This window comes from Ochotona princeps, chromosome 13, assembly GCF_030435755.1.
Source record: "Ochotona princeps isolate mOchPri1 chromosome 13, mOchPri1.hap1, whole genome shotgun sequence".
NCBI lineage: Eukaryota > Metazoa > Chordata > Mammalia > Lagomorpha > Ochotonidae > Ochotona > Ochotona princeps.
The window spans coordinates 35,595,714-35,616,241 of record NC_080844.1 but is presented as its reverse complement, the minus strand read 5'-3'; the positions used below and the strand labels follow the sequence as shown (position 1 = coordinate 35,616,241).

Genomic DNA, 20,528 nt, shown 5'->3' with positions numbered 1-20,528 from the left:
CATACGATATTACGATATTATTACGCGCAGCTAATTCCCACAACCTGGTTCTTTACCGTGAGCTGAAACACACCAGACGCAACGAGGTATCTTTTGGAGGTTTTATTCCAACGGGGCAGGAATGGGTAGAGGAGAACGGGAGAGCAAAGAAAAGCAAGAGAGAGAAGAGAGAGAGAGAGAAGAGAGGGAGAAGAGAGGGGTAAGAGCGGGGTAAGAGGGGGAGGGATAAGAGCCGGGATAAGAGAGAGCCGCACCTGGGGGAGCCTTTTTGTCGGCCAGGTATAGGGGGTGGGGATTGGGAGGGATTGAGGGCAGGCCCCCCAGGGGATTGGCGCCTGCAGGTGAATGCCTAGGGATGATTGGCAAGTGGGCGGAGTTGGGGAGGGGGCTGGAAGATTGGGAGGTGGGATTCAGGTGGAAAGCCAGGCTACATCTGATTGGTGGATAGCTAGGCCGGCGCGAACTTCATGAGCTGTGAGGAAGAAGGAATGGCGCCGGGTCCAGGGAAGGCTATTGGAATAACTCCTTACACCCCCCATGGTGGGTGTGTGAGGACCACGCAGCAGAACTGCCTCGGGACTCAGAGTGTGGGGAGCCACCCACAGGTTCCTGGGAAAGAGGCAGACAAAGGGGACCTGTGGTCATACTGGTTCCTGCTAGGCTCCCCCCATTGTGGCATCATGAACTGTGTTATCTTAGGTCTGACCTAAGATTCTGTGTCCAGAGAGAAACTATGTAAGATCTGAGCGACGGGAAGGACGATGGAGCCATCCATCTGTTGGTGTTTTCTCAGACTTGCCTGCCCTTCCTCTATACCCCCTTTCTTGGGGCTCAGGCCTGCTAGGGGCTGCAGAAACGGCGTCTCTTCAAGACAATTCCTGGAAGCCAGGGGAAGGAGTGAGGAGAAGCACATACTTTTACATAAGTCCTTTAAGTTTTCAGCAGTCAGATTCAGTTGGCCAACAGGTAGTTATTAAGATCCTATCATGTGACAGCAGCTGGGACAGGGATGACTTCAAGTAAAAAGGAAAATGATGAGGGTAATGGGTACTGAGGTGCAGAACAATGGGAGGAACCCACTTTGGATGACATGGTTGAGGAAGACCTCTCAGAAAAGAACTACCTTCCACATGGGGCAAGAACTCATTCTAGGTTGACAAATTGCCTATCAGCGAGGCTGGACCATGTGGGTGGGGCATACAAAAGGAGAGCCAGAATTTATTCCATGTGCCAATAAGTTAGAAACACCCAAGGATTGTAAGCCAGGAAATGGTATGATCTGAGATCACACTGGAAAGAAATTTTGACCAAAGCATGGAGAATGAATGAGTGCAAGGGAGCTAAGAAGGGGTAAAGACCAGGTCAGAGGTCATTAGGATGGCTGACAGGAAAGGGAGAGATGGCATTGACCGACAGTGTGAGCAGGTCCTGTCCATTTTTCTGAGAAATTACTCATCTTCTGAGAGGGACAACAGAGTCACAGGCAGGGTTCTTGGTAGTGCTTGAATCCCAAGACAGGACTGACCAGAGTGGAACAGGGGAGGAGTGCTAATCACCAGTGTGGTGACATCGCATGCCTGAGGCATACAAAAGACACCCTATGTCACTTCACTTGGCACATGGAGCTTGGGGGAAAGTTCACACCTACAGATGTGATTCTGTTGTTTCCTAGAGAGGTGGGGTTTGAAGCAATCATACCAGAAAGAGAAAGGAGAGGGTGCTGCAAGCTTGACCAGAATGGGGTTTGTCGAGCTGAGCCTGGGTGGAGAAAGGCCAGCAAAGGGAAGATTATGAAGAAAGAAAAGCCCAATACAGACATGAAAGTTTGGCCACCTAATATAGCAGTTCTTGTACTTTGGGTAGTTAAGATCAATTGCAGATGAAAGCTTGCTTGCAACAACAAAGGAACTTACATTTACACAGCACGTAACAGTTTTTTCAGCACTATGTATTTATTAGGTAAGCCTCGGAATCAGAGAGGTGGCAAGTTAAGGCCTTCTCTCAGAGTGCCATGTTTTAGGAAAACGAGTTGTGATTTGAAGAGACCTAGGATTGTTTCCCCATACACATTTTAATACGGTGTTTTGGCAATTAAGTTAGCTTCCTTGAGGATCAGTCTCCTGATCTGTAAATTGGAAACAACTGTCCCATTTCCTGCACAGAGAGCATATGAGTCAAGTGGAAGGACTGCTTTTGAAAAGCTCTTTGGGAGCTTATTTCTAAAATGGAATGTTTGTCAAAGAGGCCAATGCCTTCACATCTGAGATATAGAAACATGAGACTAGCAACTGACAACCACTGGCAAGACAACTCTTAGAAAGCAAGAGACAGAACACTTGACTGTTTTTAGAAGACGTGGTCTGTTAATGAATCCCCACTCAACTATTGCAGTTGCTATGAGCCCATTTGTTTCCCAGAACCCTTGCTGTCACGTCAGTCTAGTCAAAGAGCCACCAAGCAATGTTGGGATTTGGGGTCACAACAGGGGCACCCCACTTAGCTATACTATAACCCTTTGGAGCCCAAGACACATAATCCCCATTGCTGTTCTTAGATTCTGGTCTGGAGGCACTGAAGGCCATGACCTTGAGGCAGGCAACAGGAGGGACTGATCAGACACCTCATGTCCCCAGGCCATGATGAGCATGTCACTGCTCAAGAGAACAGAAGTGGGAATCTTGGTTCCCAGACAATCTTGGTAGTGAGTCTGCAGCTCTCACCTGCAGGAGTTCCAAGTTGTCGCTCCGTCATGGATTGTTACCAGACTTGACATCCCACTACCAGAACTGAGCAACCACTTGCTTGTGTAGCTTGCTGGGCTGTGCAGATCCCCCATCATTCTGACCTGGCAGTGAACCACTACTTCCCTGAAGATGGCTTGGTGGTTTCCTTTGCTACCAGCACAGGGCCTCCCTTTGTACTGCAGGCTCCTGTAGACTTATCTTGGAAGCTCACCCTCAGCCAACACAGGGACTCAAAGGCAAACCAAACCAAATAACTTCATTCTAAGCCTGAACTCTGGAATAATGGCAAGCCAACTCCGTGGCTGCTTCTCCATCTTTCTACATGGGGTCTTTCTCATGGGTGTGCATGCACCAACTTCCTACCTTTTCAGAATTTTGAGTCCACCTCGAAATCTACGATATGTGTTAAACCAAGAGTGGAAAACTCATCTTTTTGTCCTCCCAGAAATAAATAAGTATTGACTTGCTTCACAAGAGTTCGGGTCCCTATGTAGGCAGACACTGTAAGAGCACAGGGGGCCCATTTCATGTGGCTGCCACATCAGGTATTTCTTCCTAAATGTGTTGTGTGAGTAATCCAGTATTTTCACACTCAATTCTATGGATGCCAGAGTATTTGGGAACACTCATTTGTTTCTCAGTTTAAACTTTATAGATGCTTAAGAAAACATACAATCTTTCACAGCAAAGTAATACCTTCATACCTCTAAGAAAGTGATTTTTAAATGTATCATCTCAAATTGGCTGCTTTCTTTGGTATTCATTTTCATAAAACTCAAGTTTACTGCCTATTACTAGACTCAGGGGTGTTTATACAAACTGCGCAAATGAGGGAAATGGGTACTTGTGAGGGATCTCTTTGCAAATGAAGATCAAAGTCAAAAAGAAAAAAACAAATTCACTTTATTTTAAAGACAATGATTGGCATACAGAAGGTATGCACTAGCATAAAATAAACTTTCATGAAAAGCATTAAAATCCATTATAAATTAATTTATTAAATAGGTATTTGGTATATGTGATGGTTTTATTAGATATTACTCTTATTTATTGCCAACCCCTCCCCCAAAGTCAAAACAAATCAGAAAATCTCATAACTCCAATTTACACTAAATAATTTATTTTCCCAAAATGTGTATGTGTTTTGAGATGTGACACATGATACAGTTCAATTGGTCATTCTCATATCAATCATAATATGACAGGACACAAGAGGCTAAAAATGGCTCATCATAATTTATTTTATGTTAAAATGTACAGCTTTTTTTTGTTTTTGTTTTTGTTTTTTTTTTGAAGTAACTGACTAAAAAGAGAACAGATAAATACAAGAGTGTCGCTGGCTCCTATATTATACAAGGATTACGCCTCTCCTGTTGGCCCTTACTGTCACCCTGTACAGGTACAAAGGCTACAAAAAAGGAAGCAATATAAACAGACACAAATAACTTTTTTTTGCTTTTTTACATGCGATTTGTAAGCTTAGTTTGAGCTATTCACAAGCTACTTCTCTATTTTTTCCTTAAAAAATAACTCCAATATTTTATAAAGATAGAAAAATCTACAGATGGAATGAAAATGTAAAGTTAGAGGCATTTCCATAAAATAGCAACTTTACACCAAATTCACTATTTTTTTAAATCCTGCCAAGTATTTGGACATATATGAAATGTTTCAAAACCTGACAGATAAACACTGAGATATGCGTCATTCAATAAACAGAAGTCGGCATTTAGAAAACAGAAAGCTGCCTTTTTTCCCTAAAGAAATCTGTCACCAAAATGGAAAAGGGTCTCAACTTTACACCAAACATTTAGCAATAAAACCCTTTTAACTAATCAAATGGGAATAGCTTTTATAGCTCTTTACAGTTTTATAATTAACAAAAATATAGTTTTTTTTTAAACCCTCAAATTAGGGCACCCTAATCAAGGCAAAAAACTTAAGAAATGGCTTACTGTTAGCACAACACTTGTACAGTACTACAAAATGCACTGTCACTAACAAAGACATTAGCGGCATGCTGAAGTGTCACCTTAAACAAAATATACAATAACTGAAAGGCTAAAGGCATTTACATGGAGTGGACAGGGAAGGAAAAAAAACAGGTCTAGGTTCCATATTAAAACAGAAGGGGGAGGGAGGGGTTGGATATCCACATTGTTTAACAGAAGCAGGCACAACAAGTGGCTGCCTCCAAATTGTAGTCCAAAGAGAGGCCTTTCTCTGCAGAGAATTTCATATAAAAGTTAGTAACAGAAACAAAGGTACCAAAAAAAGAGAAAAAGAAAAACAACTTGTATAAGGCTTTCTGCTGCATACAGCTTTTTTTTAAATAAATGGTGCCAACAAATGTTTTTGCATTCACACCAATTGCTGGTTTTGAAATCGTACTCTTCAAGGTATTTGTGCAGATCAATAGTGATGCCCAGTGGGCTCTGTGGACCGCCCACACTGTCTACCTTCTCATGTAGGACCCATTGAGAGATTGCTTTGACATGCCCGTGTTCATGTAGCCATGATGTCCAGGAGCTGTATACATCATGTTTCCGTGGGGTGGGGTCTGCATTGGCTGCTGGGCATATGGCTGGGTTCCCATCATGCCCATCTGCATCTGCATAGGGTATTGGGGTGTTTGATTCATGTAGCCATGATTGCTGTGGTAGCCACTGTTCATCATTGGCTGGGACATGCTATACCCATTCATGGCATTGAGAGTATTCATGTTCATGTTGACAGAGTTGACATTGTAGGCTGGGGCTGGCATCAGGTTCACACTCATGTTCATTCCTCTTTGCATTGTTAAAGTCCGTGCAGGACCCTGCATGGCTACAGTCTGGGAGCGCCCATAGATTTGTGACTGATGGGTGGCAGCGGCTGGTGACAGAGATGCCGACTTGGTTCTCATGGACACGTGGCCCTTGCTGGCAATCTGGGTTTGCAGTCTTTGGCTGTGGGAGATGCCAATATTGGATGCAGCCATGTTTCGTTGCAAAAGAGGTGGTGGCAGATTCATTGGAGGAGGAGTCAGGTTGGGGGGTGGGGTCATGGTAGCTTGTGCTTGGGGTCCCCCAGGGACGGAGTGTGGAGACTGAGAAAGCTGAACAAGCCCTGTGTTACTTAATGGTGCAGACAAAGAGGCACTGTTTGCATAGGAAGTCACAGCAGCGGAATGGCTGTAAGGCAATGAATGATCAATAAGTGTATTAGTTAACTGCTGTAGTTTGGCAAGGCTGAAGGTGGCAGATGGCTGTGGGTAATGCCCGGCCCCAAAATCACTTTGACCCATGCGCTCATATAAGCCAATGTTGGCATTGCCTGTCTCGGGGATTTCAGCCAGCTGCATTGGTGGGGTGAAGTTAGTAGCCATGCTGCACTGAGCCAGCTGCTGACTGCTACTAGGAGGCCTCTCCACCACACAGCCTTGAGGAGACTTGACACTGCAGGTTGGTGGGGAGCTGATGTTGGTTTGCTGCAACATGCTGCAGCTCCCACTGATGTTGGACATCTGCTGGGTGACAGCACAGCTGCTCTGTGTCAGATTGCTGGAGGTGAGGTTGCTGTAGGAGCAGCTGTTTTGGGAAGAGCTGTTTCCACAAATGCTGCCACCCATAGTAGAATCATAGCTGCTTGGGTTTTCATAATTCTCAGTGGTGCTCTCGATGCTGCCGAGGTCACTAAATCCACTGTCTACGACTTGCTGTGAATGATCTGAAACTGATGGGACGTCCATCATTGGACTGGTTTCCATGTTCTGCAAGGATGGCACTGAGATGGCACTTTGATCTGGGCTGATTTGGGCATAGCTGTTTTCCAGGGCAGGGACACTTGGGCTGTTGACCGAGCGTACTGACTGGCCAGGATGGGAATGGACGGAGGAAACTGGGCTACTGTGGTCTGACTGTTGGCAATCATCCAGAGTGGTGGCAATCTGTGGGCTTTGGTCTGCATGGGTGTAGTTCTGTAGACTCCTACAGGCCTCTTGAGTCTCAGCACAATCTTGAAAGGTGTCGTCTGGTTCCCTAGTCTCCTGGGTCAAAGACTGAACTGCCTGGACCGTTTCAGAGTCGATTTCCACCGTGGCTGTATTTCCCTCTTTGAAATCAGGATCTCTTTCTTTGCTATTCTTTGAGTCCTGTTTCTCTACCTGTTCTTCTGGGGGTTCTTCCTCAGATTCAGGTGCAGTTTCAGCATCCCCTGCAAGCTCCTTGGGCTCACTGTTACATGAAGCTGTAAGGTCAACGCCACAATCCATCAATGCCTCTGGGTTCGAATGCCCAGGCTGAACACTAAGGTCTAAAAAAGCCTCCTGGTTTTCCAGTACTTCTTTCAGAGCTTCTCTTGGGAGTTCTTCCTTCTCCACTTCAGCAGACTCCATGTGACTGTCGTCCTCATCATCGGCATCATGGTCCTCGTTATGAGATGGCTCTTCTTCCTCCTCCTCCTCCTCTTCATGATCATCCAAACGCACAGGGCCTTCTTTCTCCATGGAGATTTCCGGTTCCTCTTTTTCCTGACTTGTAGCACCATCTGGGTCTTTTTCTATATTTTCTTCTTCTTCCTCCTCCTCCTCCTCCTCCTCCTCTTCTTCTTCCTCTTCCTCTTCCTCTTCTTCCTCCTCCTCAGGTTTGATCAGGTCACTCACTGTTTTTTCTCCTGGTGATTTAGTTGGACTTCCAGGTGCACCTGCTTCTTCCCTTCTGTCTTCATCCCTGGGCAGCAGAGCTTCCACAGTTTCCTTGACCTCCTCGATCCCGACGGGTACGGGACTGGTTTTACTCTCTGAAGTCTCCTTCAGTTCTTCCACCATTACCTGGTCATCAGGTTCTAAGGGTGTTTCTGGTGGAGTGTACAGATTCAGTTTAAATCCAGTCTTCCTTTCTTTGTTTTGTCTCCACTTGGAAAGACTGCGCTTCGTTCCTTTTGGCCATACTTGCTTGCACTTTAGAGGTTCAGGATTGTCTTTGCTGCCTTCTTTCAAGTTATTTGTGTCATCATCCATATTGTCTTGATGGAAACAGAAAGGGGAAGGAAGAAAAAGAAAGTCTTAGACAACCTGAATTAATTACCAAACATTGCTTTCATTTGCACTTTAACAGTTGATGGTAAAGACATAACCAAGATTAATGTAGCATTATATTGTGGCATAAATCAAGTGAATATCCTAGGCCTGGGAAAATATTTGAATTTAACGAGTATGACATTCTCAGATGAAAAAGCCCAGAGTTCCAAAATGTGTAATTTGAACGTTTACAAGTTAGGCAACATGGAGAAAGGGCTTAATGCTAGACTCTATTCCGGGCATCACTGTACTGCTGCTTGCCGACACTTACTGGATTTAATGATTTAAATAATCTCTGATGACATTATTCACTTTGATTTGAATGTTTGAATGTTTTCTCTGGCATAAAACTAAGTTGATACCTCTATAAATAAGTGAACAAATAATTAAATGCCCAAAGCATAAATTCATCTGTAACCATCATCATTTCTTGGATCACCATTGTTGCATGACACACACACACATATAAAAAATACTGTATATGCAATTACTAAATATTTAAAATACAGGTATTCTTTAATTCTGTCTAATCAGTTTGCTGCTCATATACAAGATTATTAAGGGTAATTAAAAGTAAACCCTAATTGTAAAGTTAATTTTCAGTTGAGCTATTATTATTTTCAAGATTTATTTTATTTATTTGAAAGGTAGAATAATGGAGAAGGGACAAACAGATCTTCCATATGCTGACCCACTCCCAAACTGCAGCAACAGCTATGGGCTGGGCCAGACCAGAGCCAAGAACCTGGAACTTTAATGGGTTCTCCCACATGGTAGCATGGGCTGAAGCATTAAGGCCATCATTTCCTGCTTTCCCAAGCACATTAGCAGAGCTGGATTGGAAGTGGAGCACTGCTATGTATTGCTTGTGTTGTAGAAGGTAGCTTAACCCACTGTGCCATGAGCCCCTAACCTTATCTTTATTACACCTATATATGCATGTGAATATAAATATGTATACATTGACATATATTTGGGAACCAATGAATATGTTAATAAATATATGAATAAAATACCCAAACATCAAGTCTTCAGAAAATTAAAGACTACATCAGGTTCTGAGAGTCAGTAAATTTAAAGGAAAAACTTCATAAAGAGTTTAGTAATGCTACTACAAATAGTGTGTTGGAAGCAAAAGTAGATCTAACAATCCTGCTGGAACAGATATTTGTTATGCCAGAATGAAATGATTTTTTTTTTTTATTACAAAGTCAGATATACAGAGAGGAGAGACAGAGAGGAAGATCTTGCATCCAATGATTCACTCCCCAAGTGACTGCAACGGCTGGTGCTATGCCGATCCGAAGCCGGGAACCAGGAACCTCTTCCAGGGTCTCCCATGCAGATGCAGGGTCCCAAATCCTTGGGCCGTCCTTGACTGCTTTCCCAGGCCACAAGCAGGGAGCTGGATGGGAAGTGGAGCTGCCAGGATTAGAACTGGTGCCCATATGGGATCCTGGGGCGTTCAAGGCGAGGACTTTAGCAGCTAGGCCACGCTGCTGGGCCCCATGAAATGATTTCTAATCCAGTATGTGCAGGTGGGGCAAACACTAGCTCATTTACATAATAAAAGAACCACAGATGAATTCAACTGAAGCCATTACATTCAAACTGCTAGGTTCAGAGTAAGCATACATAATGGCATACGATTCCATCAGAAGAACCCAGACCCAAACTAATGAATAGTCACCTCTCGGACCAGCATGGTAGCCTAGTGGCTGAAGTCCTCGCCTTGCATGTGCTGGGATCCCATATGGGCGCCGGTCCTAATCCTGGTTGCTCCACTTTCCATTGCGCTCCCTGCTTGTAGCCTGGGAAAGGAGCAAAGGACGGCCCAAAGCCTTGGGACCCTGTGCCCACACGGCAGACCTGGAAGAAGTTCCTGGCTCCTGGATTCAGATAGGCTCAGCTCTTGCCGTTGTGGCCACTAGGGAGTGAGCCAGTGGATGGAAGATCTTTCTCTCTATATCTGCCTTTTCAATAAAAATAAATAAATCTTTAAAAAAATATATAGTCCCCTCCCAATGTTCAGACTGCTTCCTTTTTAGTCACAATGGCAATGCCCCTGGAGTGCATGTTCTTATTCCACATGCCACTGGGCCTACGAGCTTCTGTAGCAGCCCCTCCCTTAACTATGAGATATACTTTTGAATTGTTAAGAAAGAAGAACCTGAAAGGAATCCAGTGTAACACGGCCATCAGGAATGTTTGAAGGTACGTGGCACAAGTGGGGGATGGAGGTGACAATCTGTATACAGGCTGCGGGGCAGCCTCTCAAAAGGCAGAAAGGATGCTCAGTTGCTACACCTAGAAACTCTCATTGCAGTATGTCCATTTGTTTAAAGAAACAAGAACAAGGTTTGTTTTCAGTATATCCAGGACAACATGTTATACCTTCAGCAAAATATTAGTGTATGCAGCAACAGTGTATCTGCAAAAGTCAAGATGTGTGGTTGCTCCTGTGACACCAGCATCCCATATGGGTGCCAGTTCAAATTCTAGCTGTTCCAGTTTCTATCCAGCTTTCTGCCAATGTGCCTCCAAAGCAGTGGAAGATGGGCCAAATGCCTGGGCCCCTGTTACCCATGTAGGAGACCTGGATGCAGTTCCATATTCTGGGCTGTGGACTGGCCTATTCCTGGCCTTTTGCAACCACTGGGGGAGTGAATGCATGAACAGAAGATCTCTCTCTAACTCTGCTTTTTCAGATGAATATGTAGATCTTAAAAAAAAAATTAGAAGTCAAGATGCATGCTTATATTCTTAGAACTAGCTTTTCAAAAGCTAAAGCAATATTTGGGGTTCTCAGGAAATAAGACAGCCTGTGCTTCCTCAGATTTAAGTTCTGAATAGTCATTACAACTGTGGATGGACTGCACAATTCCTAGCCCGACAGGCAAGAGATGGCTACTTCTAAACAAGGCATCAAAGAAAATTCACTGGTGTTCAGTAATTTCCCCCCAAAAGTTAAAGATGACAATGTTTCTGTTAGGCTAAGAGGAAGGACAATTTTCTAATTTTTTAAAAATATTATTAAGTGTCATACTAACATGCCCAGATGAGTCTTCTTTTTCTTTTAAAGACTGATTTTAAAGGCAGACTTGGCAGAGACAGGAGAAAGAAAGGGAGAGAAATTGTTCATCCACTGGTTTGCTTCACAAATGGCTGCAGCAGGGCCAGGCGTGCTGGCCTAGCAGCTGAAGTCCTCGCCTTGCATGCGCTGGTATCTCATATGGGCTCTGGAATGTACCCTGGCAGCCCTGCTTCCCATCCAGCTCTTTGTTTGTGGTCCGGGAAAGCAGTCTAGGACGGCCCAAGGCTTGGAACCTTGCACCCGCATGGGAGACCTGGAAGAAGCCCTGGGTTCCTGACTTCAGATGACTCAGCTCCGGCCGTTGCGGCTGCTTGGGGAGTGAATCAATGCTTGGACGATATCCTCTCTGTCTCTCCTCCTCTCTGTATATCTGACTTTCCAATAAAAATAAAATAAACCTGTTAAAAAATCCCACAAAACAACAGCAACAACAAAAAAGAAACAAATGGCTGCAACAGCTGGGACTGGGCCAGGCTGACCCCAGGAGCCGGGAACTCTGTCATGGTTTCCCAAATAGGCAGCAGGGACACTCAAGAACTTGAGTCATCACCTGCTGCTTCCTAGTTGCATTTAGCAAGGTGTGGATCACAACTGGGGAAGCTGCCACGCCAACTGGGATGCAGGGGCCCTTCACCTGCTCCACACCTGCCCCGAGATGCCTCTTGATGGCACTCCATTCTCAGACCCTCAATGCCACTGATACACAACATGAATTCACTAATATTTGTTGTGCAGGAGAAAAAGAACCTATCACATTCTATGCTGATTTTGATAATACATTCCTTGGATTCAGAAATATTAAATGTGAAAAAAAATCCCACAGGTTATAACCAAGGAAATGCAACATGTTCCTTACTGATAGATTACAGAGTTTTGGGGAAATCAGCCAATTTCTGGAATGCCTGATGAACCCATCTAGAGAAACGTTTTGGGTGTTAAAGCTGCTTAAGCATAGAATTCAAGTCTAGCAAGAAAAGCTAGAACCTTTTACAAGTGAGAAAGGCCAGAAGCACTTAGTCCAGGTGAGTAAGCAAACTCCCAGATGTCTTTGTGTGTACTCGCAGGGTCTGCTCTTGGGCAGTGTGTCACACACCGACATTCCCTCTACTTACTTCCACAGGCATCAGTGTTCTTAAAGCAATGATTGTCTTTTCCTCCTTCTTCCTCTGCTAGTCTTTTCTTCCCAGATTGATGTTGGAATGCATTTCTCAGAACCGGCTTCCTGCTGTCTTCCTCTGCTTCAATCTCACAGGTAGGCTCCAGCTGTGGCATTGGCCTCTCTTCATCTGAGTTGTCAAAGGGTTCATTCAGCACTTCTGTCGTCTCAGAAATCGTCTCAGTTGTCACACTGCTGTTGATTCGCCTGCGTTTACGACCCCTTTTCTTCTTCAGTACAAAAGGCCTCTGAAATTAATTCCAAACATAATATGTATGAGCCCATGACAAATTAAATGGGTGAGTCGATACACGGCAAACATGTATTGAACGTGGTTAAGAATGTGATATGTAAAGACTTCCGTAATGCCTTTGTACTTAACCTTCCGTGTGATGTTTAACATCCCTCTCAGGCACCAACTGCACAGGCAAGTGTTTTCCAAATAAAACTGTTTACTCAGGCAGATGCTTTGAGAAAGAACATCCTACAAGCTAGGCTACAGATGTTAAAAGCTAAGCTCTGCTTTTATACCATGTCTTCCTAGTGGCCCTTTGTTGGCTTCAGCCTCCCACACATCACCGGCATTCAGGTCATCACCGACCTCAGGGTTTCTATAAATGTTACAATAATTAACTAGCTGTTAGGTCACACATTTCACAGTTGATAACTGTTCAGGGAGGACCAAAAAACATGCAAGGCACTCCAGGAAATGAGACAATGTGAAGGCTGGATGGCTTTTATCTATTTCTTTGAATTTCAGGAAACACGAAAAAGGAAGGAAAGAATGCCTAAAGCAATGACAGTTTGAAATATAGCATACAGTAGTGGCTGTTGGATGAAAACAAATAATTTTGCAAAAATATTAATACATAAGGCATGTAAGAAATTAAAATCTGGAGCAGGTGTTATAGCATAGCAGGTTAAGTTGCTATGTGTGAGGAATGCAAGTTTAAGCCTTCTGTCCATTTCTGATCCTGTTTGCTGTTGATGCACCCGGGGACGCAGCAGCTGATGGTCCATGTACTTGGTTTTGCTCCACCCTTAAGGGAGACACAGATGGAAATCAGCCTGGCCCCAACCTTTGCTGTTGTGGCCATTTGAGGAGTGAACCAGCAGATGGAAGATTCTTTTTTCTCCCTCTTTTTCTCCACATGCACACAAATATAAATGTCCCCACATTACTCTGCCTTTAAAAGTAAAATAAAACTTGTGTTTCTATTTTCACTTAAGCTTGGCACTAATGACTTGCCATAAGTGTAATTACATATTTTCTCCCTAAGCCAAAATGTTTTTAATTACATATAATCCAAATAGAGGTGTAAAGGGTAAATTTACTACTGATCTGTCAATAGGTACTCTAAAAACTGTTGAAAACACACTGTGGAAACAGGTGTCATATGCTTTATGAAATGCCAACTTCCAGATAAACTGTATATGAGAGTTGTAGTATCTTCTTTTTTCCCCCTTAGTATTTTTTTCTTGGAGAGGCAGAGAGTGAGTCTATTTGCTGGCATACTACCCAAATGCCTGCAATTGCCACAACCAGGCTAGGTCATAGCTGCTAACCAGAACCTCAGTCCTGGTCTCCTACACGGTGGCAGGAAAGGAAGGACTTGTATCACCTTTACCTCCTGAGTTCTGCTTTAGCAAGAGTTGGGTGTGCGACTTAAGTACTGTTAGGTAAGATGTGAGCGTCTAAACCACTAGGTTAGAAACCTCTCCCAGCACTGTCAAGGCTCACTGAAGAGCACACACAGGTCTGCTAATCATATTTTGTAATTTGGCATTTGTGGTTATTACCCTGCATTACCAGCGTGCTGCCCTTGATAACCCATCAGCATTTCCCAAACATTAATATACCGAATGGAAAGAACTATTTCCTTTGCGTTGAGTCCATTTATGTGAAAGCAGTCCCTATTATGCCTTGGACGATTTTTTAAAAATGTTCTTAGAACAAGTTTTCCTCATATTCATGGTAAATAACTATATTCCCCTTACAAGAAACTAAAATATTTTTCAGAAGTCTGAAGTTCACTTACAGAATGTTCCTTTCTACTGCTTCCCCTCTTCTCCTCCATCATTCGACATACTTAGAAGAGGATCACTGAGCAGGCGTTAGAACAAGTTCCTTTGCAGATCCAAGAAAGATGCCTGCAGGCAGAGCCTTGACTTGGACAATGTTTTATCTACGCTTAGAGTTATGGTTTGCATATGAATTTCCCCCTCATACAAGACTTTCAATTCCAGAGTTACAAATTAATGCTACCAATAAAGTGGAAACTTTAATTAATTGTGGTGTTTGGTTGGGGGCCCAGGGTGATGGTGGGGAGGAGGCCTGGTGAAAGGTTCTTGGATTTTTAGTGGTTCTCATTAGTCACTGTAGTTCTCATGAGACAGTTCGTATAAAAGCCTAAATTTCAGCCAAACCCATCTCTGCTTCCTGGCTTGCCATATGATCCTCCCTCTGCAGACCCTCCGGCACCCCATCTACTGCAGGGTAACAGCCATGAGGCTGCCAGACCCTGGACCTGGACCTCTAGTACTGTGAGCTACACAGACTGAAACAGACCTGTTCCCTCATAAGGTAAGTATTTCACTGCAGTGATGAAAAGCAGACTAATTACCTAAGGACAAAAATCAATTTTTGGGCCTGGCATTGTAGCCTAGTGGCTAAAGTCCTCACTTTGTTTTACATGCGCTGGGATCCCATATGGGTGGTAGTTTGTATCTTGGCTGCTCCACTTTCCATCCAGCTCCCTGCTTGTGGCCTGGAAAAGACATGCAAGATGGCCCAAAGCCTTGGGACCTTGCAATTGTGTGGCAGACCAGGGAGAAGTTCCTGGCTCCTGGCTTCAGACAGGCTTAGCTCCGGCTATTGTGGCTACTTGGGGAATGAATTATCAGATGGAAAATCTTCTTCTCTGTCTCTCCTTCTCTCTGTAAAATCTGACTTTCCAATAAAAATAAATAAATCTTAAAAAAAAAAACAAACAAACTTAAAAGGGTCCAGTGCAGTAGCTTAGCAGCTAAAGTCCTTGTGTGCATCTGCCAGGATCCCATATGGGTGCCAGTTTTAATCTCAGGGACCCCTCTTCCCATCCAGCTCCCTGCTTGTGGCCTGGGAAAGCAGAAAAGGATGGCCCAAAGCCTTGGGACCCTGCACCTGTATGTGGGAGACCTGGAAGAGGCTCCTGGCTCCTGGCTTTGGATTGGCTCAGTTCTGGCCGTTGTGGCCACTTGGAGAGTGAATCATTAGCCGGAAGATCTTCCTCTGTCTTTCCTCCTCTCTCTATATCTGACTTTCCAATAAATAAACAAATCTTAAAAAAATTTTTTTTGAAATTTTCTGTACCAGTGTTGATGAATGGTGCATGAACCACCAAGCTACTAGGACATCAGGAACTTTAGTGATGTGTAGTAGGCCACAAAGTGGAAATATCAAATATCTCCTAATAGCTGTATGGCAAGAAGAGAAAGAAACTATCAGAATCACTGGGCTTGAGCACTTGTCCGATTCTGGCTTAGTGTGTAATGAGTTGTGTGATCCAGGATAGGTCTCCAGGCCTCTCTAGACTCCAAGGGTGGTTTAAGTGCTCTCTGGAGCCCCCTTCAGTTTCCATAATCTGATTTACTCTTGCAGACCAGCAGGTGGCAGAGACTACTAGATTAGCAACCTGGCTTCCTGGCACAGCAGTAACCTAAAAAGGTAAACACAATCATGACTATGAGATAAATGATTACAGTGTATCATGAGTGACAGACTGAGTATGCAACAGTGTCAGCTACATCCAAAGAACAGAGAGTGAGACAAAGACTAAAGGATGGAATGTTTACAGTGGCAAATTTGAAAGCTGCTCTTAGGCTGAACAATCTAAAAGGATGCATACCTTTCTCTTTATGGCAACTGATTGTGGTTTAGTTAATCTTGGGGGAGAGCTTTGAATATTCTCTTCTTCCTCTTCTTCCTCCTCCTCTTCTTCCTCCTCCTCTTCCTCCTCCTCCTCTTCCTCCTCTTCCTCATCACTGCTATCCTTAGACAGCCCCATCAGCTGCCCTCGCTCCCCCGCCGCTGGCCGGCTCTCCGGGGAATGCAAATATTTATTTTTCGATTGTACTTTTGCAGGTGATTGCCTACTGTTAGCTCTTGATGACAGGATTTCTTGCTCCTCCTTTTCCCAGCAGCTAGCTTGTTCCATTAGCCGCTCAGCCTAAGGGGGAGGGTGAAAGTGGTGCGGCCGTGAGGACAGTCATACATCCAGAACCTCCAAGGATCAATGGCAAAGGATTTCCATGACAGCTCTGAGCAGGACAGCAGCCAGCCAAGCACATGCCAGCTGCATCATTTCAGGACCCTTTTGCATCAGTTAGGATAAGAAATCGAAGAAGATTGGGTTTCATGGGATATTTATCACCATTAATGATGCAGCGAATTGATTTGAGTTCTTTATCACTACATTACATGCTCACTGGCATGGAGCACTTTGAGCAAGTTCATAAACATAAGGAATCGATTGACATTGCAGCCTTGGAGCTCAGCACCAAATTTGATCTGATTACATGCTGTCGGTATTGAAAAATGCTGCTTTGTGATCAATGATAAATGTTTCATTTTTCATACTCAATTCAATAAATTTATCATGTCTTACCATGCAACCTCAGTTAGGATAAATTAGTGCCATATCATTTCACAAGTTCTCTACATAAGCTCTTGACAATGATGTTAATGACTTCCTTAGCTTAAGAAAGCTACAAGATGGAAGTTGCACAACTCAGGATGATAAAGCCAATCATTACCTCTTTCTCAGCTTCTCGCTCTTCTTCAGAAACTGCAGCATTAGAAATTAAAATTGGAGTCCACCTCAGACTTTCAGGGTCAAGTTCATTGGCTCGGGAACAGGTTTTCAGCTTTTCCATGTGGCCCAATATCAACTTTTCCCTTCTAATGATGACAAATCTGTAACATGACAACAAAGAGCGATCAAAACTTGAAATTTCATTTTATCTTCTCATACTGACATTTGCTAGCACTAGTATTACCTGGATTAGGGAAAATCAGGAACACCATCCATCAAAGGGTACAGCAAAATGAAACATAACTGGCAAATAAGTAGCACTTGATGTTTTCTTTTTAGGAGAAGGGTTTTGAAAGCACGATGCACCACTCAGCTATAATGCAATGAATGTGCCTAATGGCCAGGAGCCTCCTCTGATGTAGACACCTGAGAGGCAGTGGTGCGTGTCATCAGGAGCCAGGGACTCACCTGCCGTCTCTCTTGTCGATCATACGGAGATGCTGCAGAGTGGTGGCAATGTCGTGTGGGCACATGCCTGTGGCTCTGCTGATTGCCTTGATGCTGATGTGCCTCTCATGGTGGTTGTAAAGATATTCTAAGATGACACTCTTCCAGTAGGCCAGGTAGGAGAGACGGCCCAGATCAGAGAGCGGCTTTTCAGGAGACCCCGCCTGGCCTTCTCTTCTAGAAAGCAAATAGCCTACGATAGAAAAAGCAAAGTCTGTCTTCACCTTAGCGTTTCCAGAGTTTGGAGAAGAGCCATTAAAAATAATTTAAGTGGCAAAAAGCTAAACACATGGCATCAGAAGAGTGTATTATTTTACAGAGTCTCTGATCAGTTAGCGGTTGGGTCTCCAGGAAGTTCATGCTTCTGAACCTTTTAGAGTCATGCCACCACTCAATGCACGCAGTAGTTAGCAACAACATCTCAAACATATGCCGTGGCATATTTAACAAAAACTAGAATCTAAGATTCATGATGGTACTTCTGGTAACTCTCATCACGCAAGTCTCCCACCAGCATCAGATGCTGTCAGAAATCCTGTTGTGAGACCACCCCAAACATCAATGGGCAGGTTGTTTTCCACAGGAAGGACCTACTGACTCTGACAGCTGGGTGTTAATAAAAAAGAAGGGCCTCTGTTGACTCAGAGTCTATATTGCTTGTTACATTTAACTAGCCGGCTGATCTGAAGCTTTATTTCAGAGCTAATAAAACCATGTCTTTCATGTCAACTGCTGCAATTTTTATCAGGCCCACAGTTCTGTTTTCATCTCTTTCATGGAAATTAATTTATAATCCAACCCCAGAGTGTTGCTTTTGCAAATCAAAATAAAATTCCTTAAAGCAAACTATGTCATGTATACCCAGAAAATTCCCAAGCATGTTAAGGTTTTGAACGCATTCTCCAGCATTAATGTGAAGGCTCCTTGGCAGAGGAACTTGAGAAAGAAGAAAACTTTAAACCACTTGAAGGTAATGAATGAAAGCTGGCGGCTGTCTCGGTAATTAAGAGCCACTTACAGAGCAGAGAAGAAATGCTATAAACTAATGATGTCTACCTTGCTCCAATTAACTATTTCAACAGCTTCACCTCCATGAACTTACTAAATTTAAGCATCAACCACATACAGTAGGTGGCAGCAATTACAAAACCATCTTGCTCTGCAAACCACCCAAATCTTCAGCATTTTTCTTTATCTTATTTCTAAAATGGCTGCATTCTCAAGAATTTTCCCAATTTTAGTTTTTGTGTTTGCTGTTGTTACAAGCAAAAATCAATGCCTCTGATACACCTTTTCCCTCCCTTCACAGTCACTGAGAACAATGCAGAAATGCAAAAGAAGAATTCCAATCCCTGTAGGGGTATATTCTTGGCAATCTGCATTTTACTTGTATTAATCTGAACACCTACTATATAAACAAAAAAGGCAAACATTTAATGTTAGATTTTGCTAAAGTCTCTGCACTGATTTATCTGTTCAATTCAGGTTTGAGTGCTCGGTATTTGACTACATGCAAACAAGCTGCACGACCTCTTCGAGTCACACCACTGCCGACATGTCACTCGGCTGCAGACTAAGGCTTTCACTAGCAATGTGCCAGGAATGCTAACAGAGATGGCCGCTGTTGCGGAGCCAGCCCACATCATGTCCTGTCAACAGCGGGAAGAGCTCTTACCAAGGGAGTCCAAAGCTCAGAATGCAGATAATTGGCACATCCGTCACCTGCCTGCTAAGTGCCTGGTACATGCTGAGACATTTACTCAGTCGGCTGGCGGTCCCAGCTCTGTCCTCCAGTGGGAGGAAGACAGAGGGCAGCACCATGGACAGGAACCACCCCCTTTGTCCATGAAATCCCACAATTAAGGCGTCCCCTGCAGTGACTGCGGAAGTCCCCAAGTTTTCACTGGCTCTTATCTGAACCCCCCAGTTGGGGACAAAACCCACCCCCACCAGCTTGGCAGCAAGATCTCTGTCAACCAAAGTGTTCAGAAGGTGGTACAGGTGCTCCCTAACCTATGATCCCTACTGCCATGGGCCACCCTGCAGGCTCTTCTTTGTTCTGTCTTTCTTTCCCACAAGCTCTACTCTGGACTGAGAGAAAGCAGCCCTAACCCTGAAAAAGTACATTCATGTGGTCATATCCTGAAGTTATAGTTACAAAGTCCTGAGTCTAAACAGATTAAGCCATTCAAAAGTAGCAGGCAACGCAGGTTCTGGGGGGGCATTTAGGCACACACCATTCCACACTGCTACGCGAACCACATTAAGTTGCTGTTGCCTGGGACATTCCTTTGGACACCAATTGCAATCTGTAACTGATGGAGGTGTCTGTGCCCGAGGAGGCAGTAGTAGGGTGATAAGTCCCAACAAGGAGGGGTGCACAGAGCCCACTGGTCTTCCACAGCCAACACGCTCAGAGTGTGCTAACAAAGGCCAGGAGAAATCGGGGAGGCTACCGACACCTGCCCCATGGGTGCTAGGAAGAAAAAAGTGCAAACAGGAACTCCAACCAGAACGCATCAGGCAGGCTTTCAGGGAGGCCATGCACCAACACTGCAGACCACAGAGGGTCACCTGGCCCCATGGCATCACTACATGGCTTCTTCCCACCAATGCATGACACCCGAGGGGACTTACAACTAGTGGTGGAAGGACGGGCACTCATGCCGAGAGCCTTGTGCAAGTCCACAAATCTCTTCCCTGAAGGAGAAAGTTGCAGATTTAAGTCGGATCTATCAGAACGGTCAAAATGACAAAGACACACTTCTGGTTCTTCGCTAGTTATGTGAAATCACTTATGTTAAAGTACAGAGCTCAGAGGAAAAGCCTCATCTCCTCCGTGGAGCACCAAGACAGAAGCTGAACGTCCCCCGTAGCAAGCCTTGCTCCTCTGACCTTCAAGCACGGGATGTTTTCAGAAGGCAGCTCTTGCCACCCTTTTGTTCTCTAGGCTCTTCAAAGCATAATTACAATACAGCCCATTAACAGAAAAATCTTTGGTAAGAACATTTTACTTATTAATTACAGCGATGTGGTGGTTTAAGTTACAGCTCTTAAATTTAACTTACCAAAAGATTCCAAATAATTGATCTAAGATGCAGGGAAATAAAAAGCACTTATCTTGGAAGCCGGTGTATTATCCTGAGGCATCTGAAACAAGTACAATACACCTCTG

At 44.1% G+C, this 20,528-nt stretch overlaps 1 protein-coding gene across 4 annotated transcripts in view; it reads right to left on the bottom strand.

The window, feature by feature from the left end:
* Positions 1 to 3,961: 3,961 nt before the first annotated feature.
* The window catches only part of KAT6B (lysine acetyltransferase 6B), a 173,247-nt gene continuing 156,680 nt past the window's right edge, over positions 3,962 to 20,528 (bottom strand). For all 4 annotated transcript variants that reach the window (XM_004583506.3, XM_058671618.1, XM_058671619.1 and 1 more), the window contains 5 exons: positions 17,315 to 17,546; positions 16,848 to 17,007; positions 15,941 to 16,261; positions 12,010 to 12,301; positions 3,962 to 7,748 (listed from right to left, as the gene is read on the bottom strand). In XM_004583506.3, the coding sequence (XP_004583563.2) occupies positions 5,200 to 7,748; positions 12,010 to 12,301; positions 15,941 to 16,261; positions 16,848 to 17,007; positions 17,315 to 17,546 (3,554 nt within the window). In that variant the 3' untranslated portion in view covers positions 3,962 to 5,199. The remainder of the gene's footprint in view (positions 7,749 to 12,009; positions 12,302 to 15,940; positions 16,262 to 16,847; positions 17,008 to 17,314; positions 17,547 to 20,528) is intronic.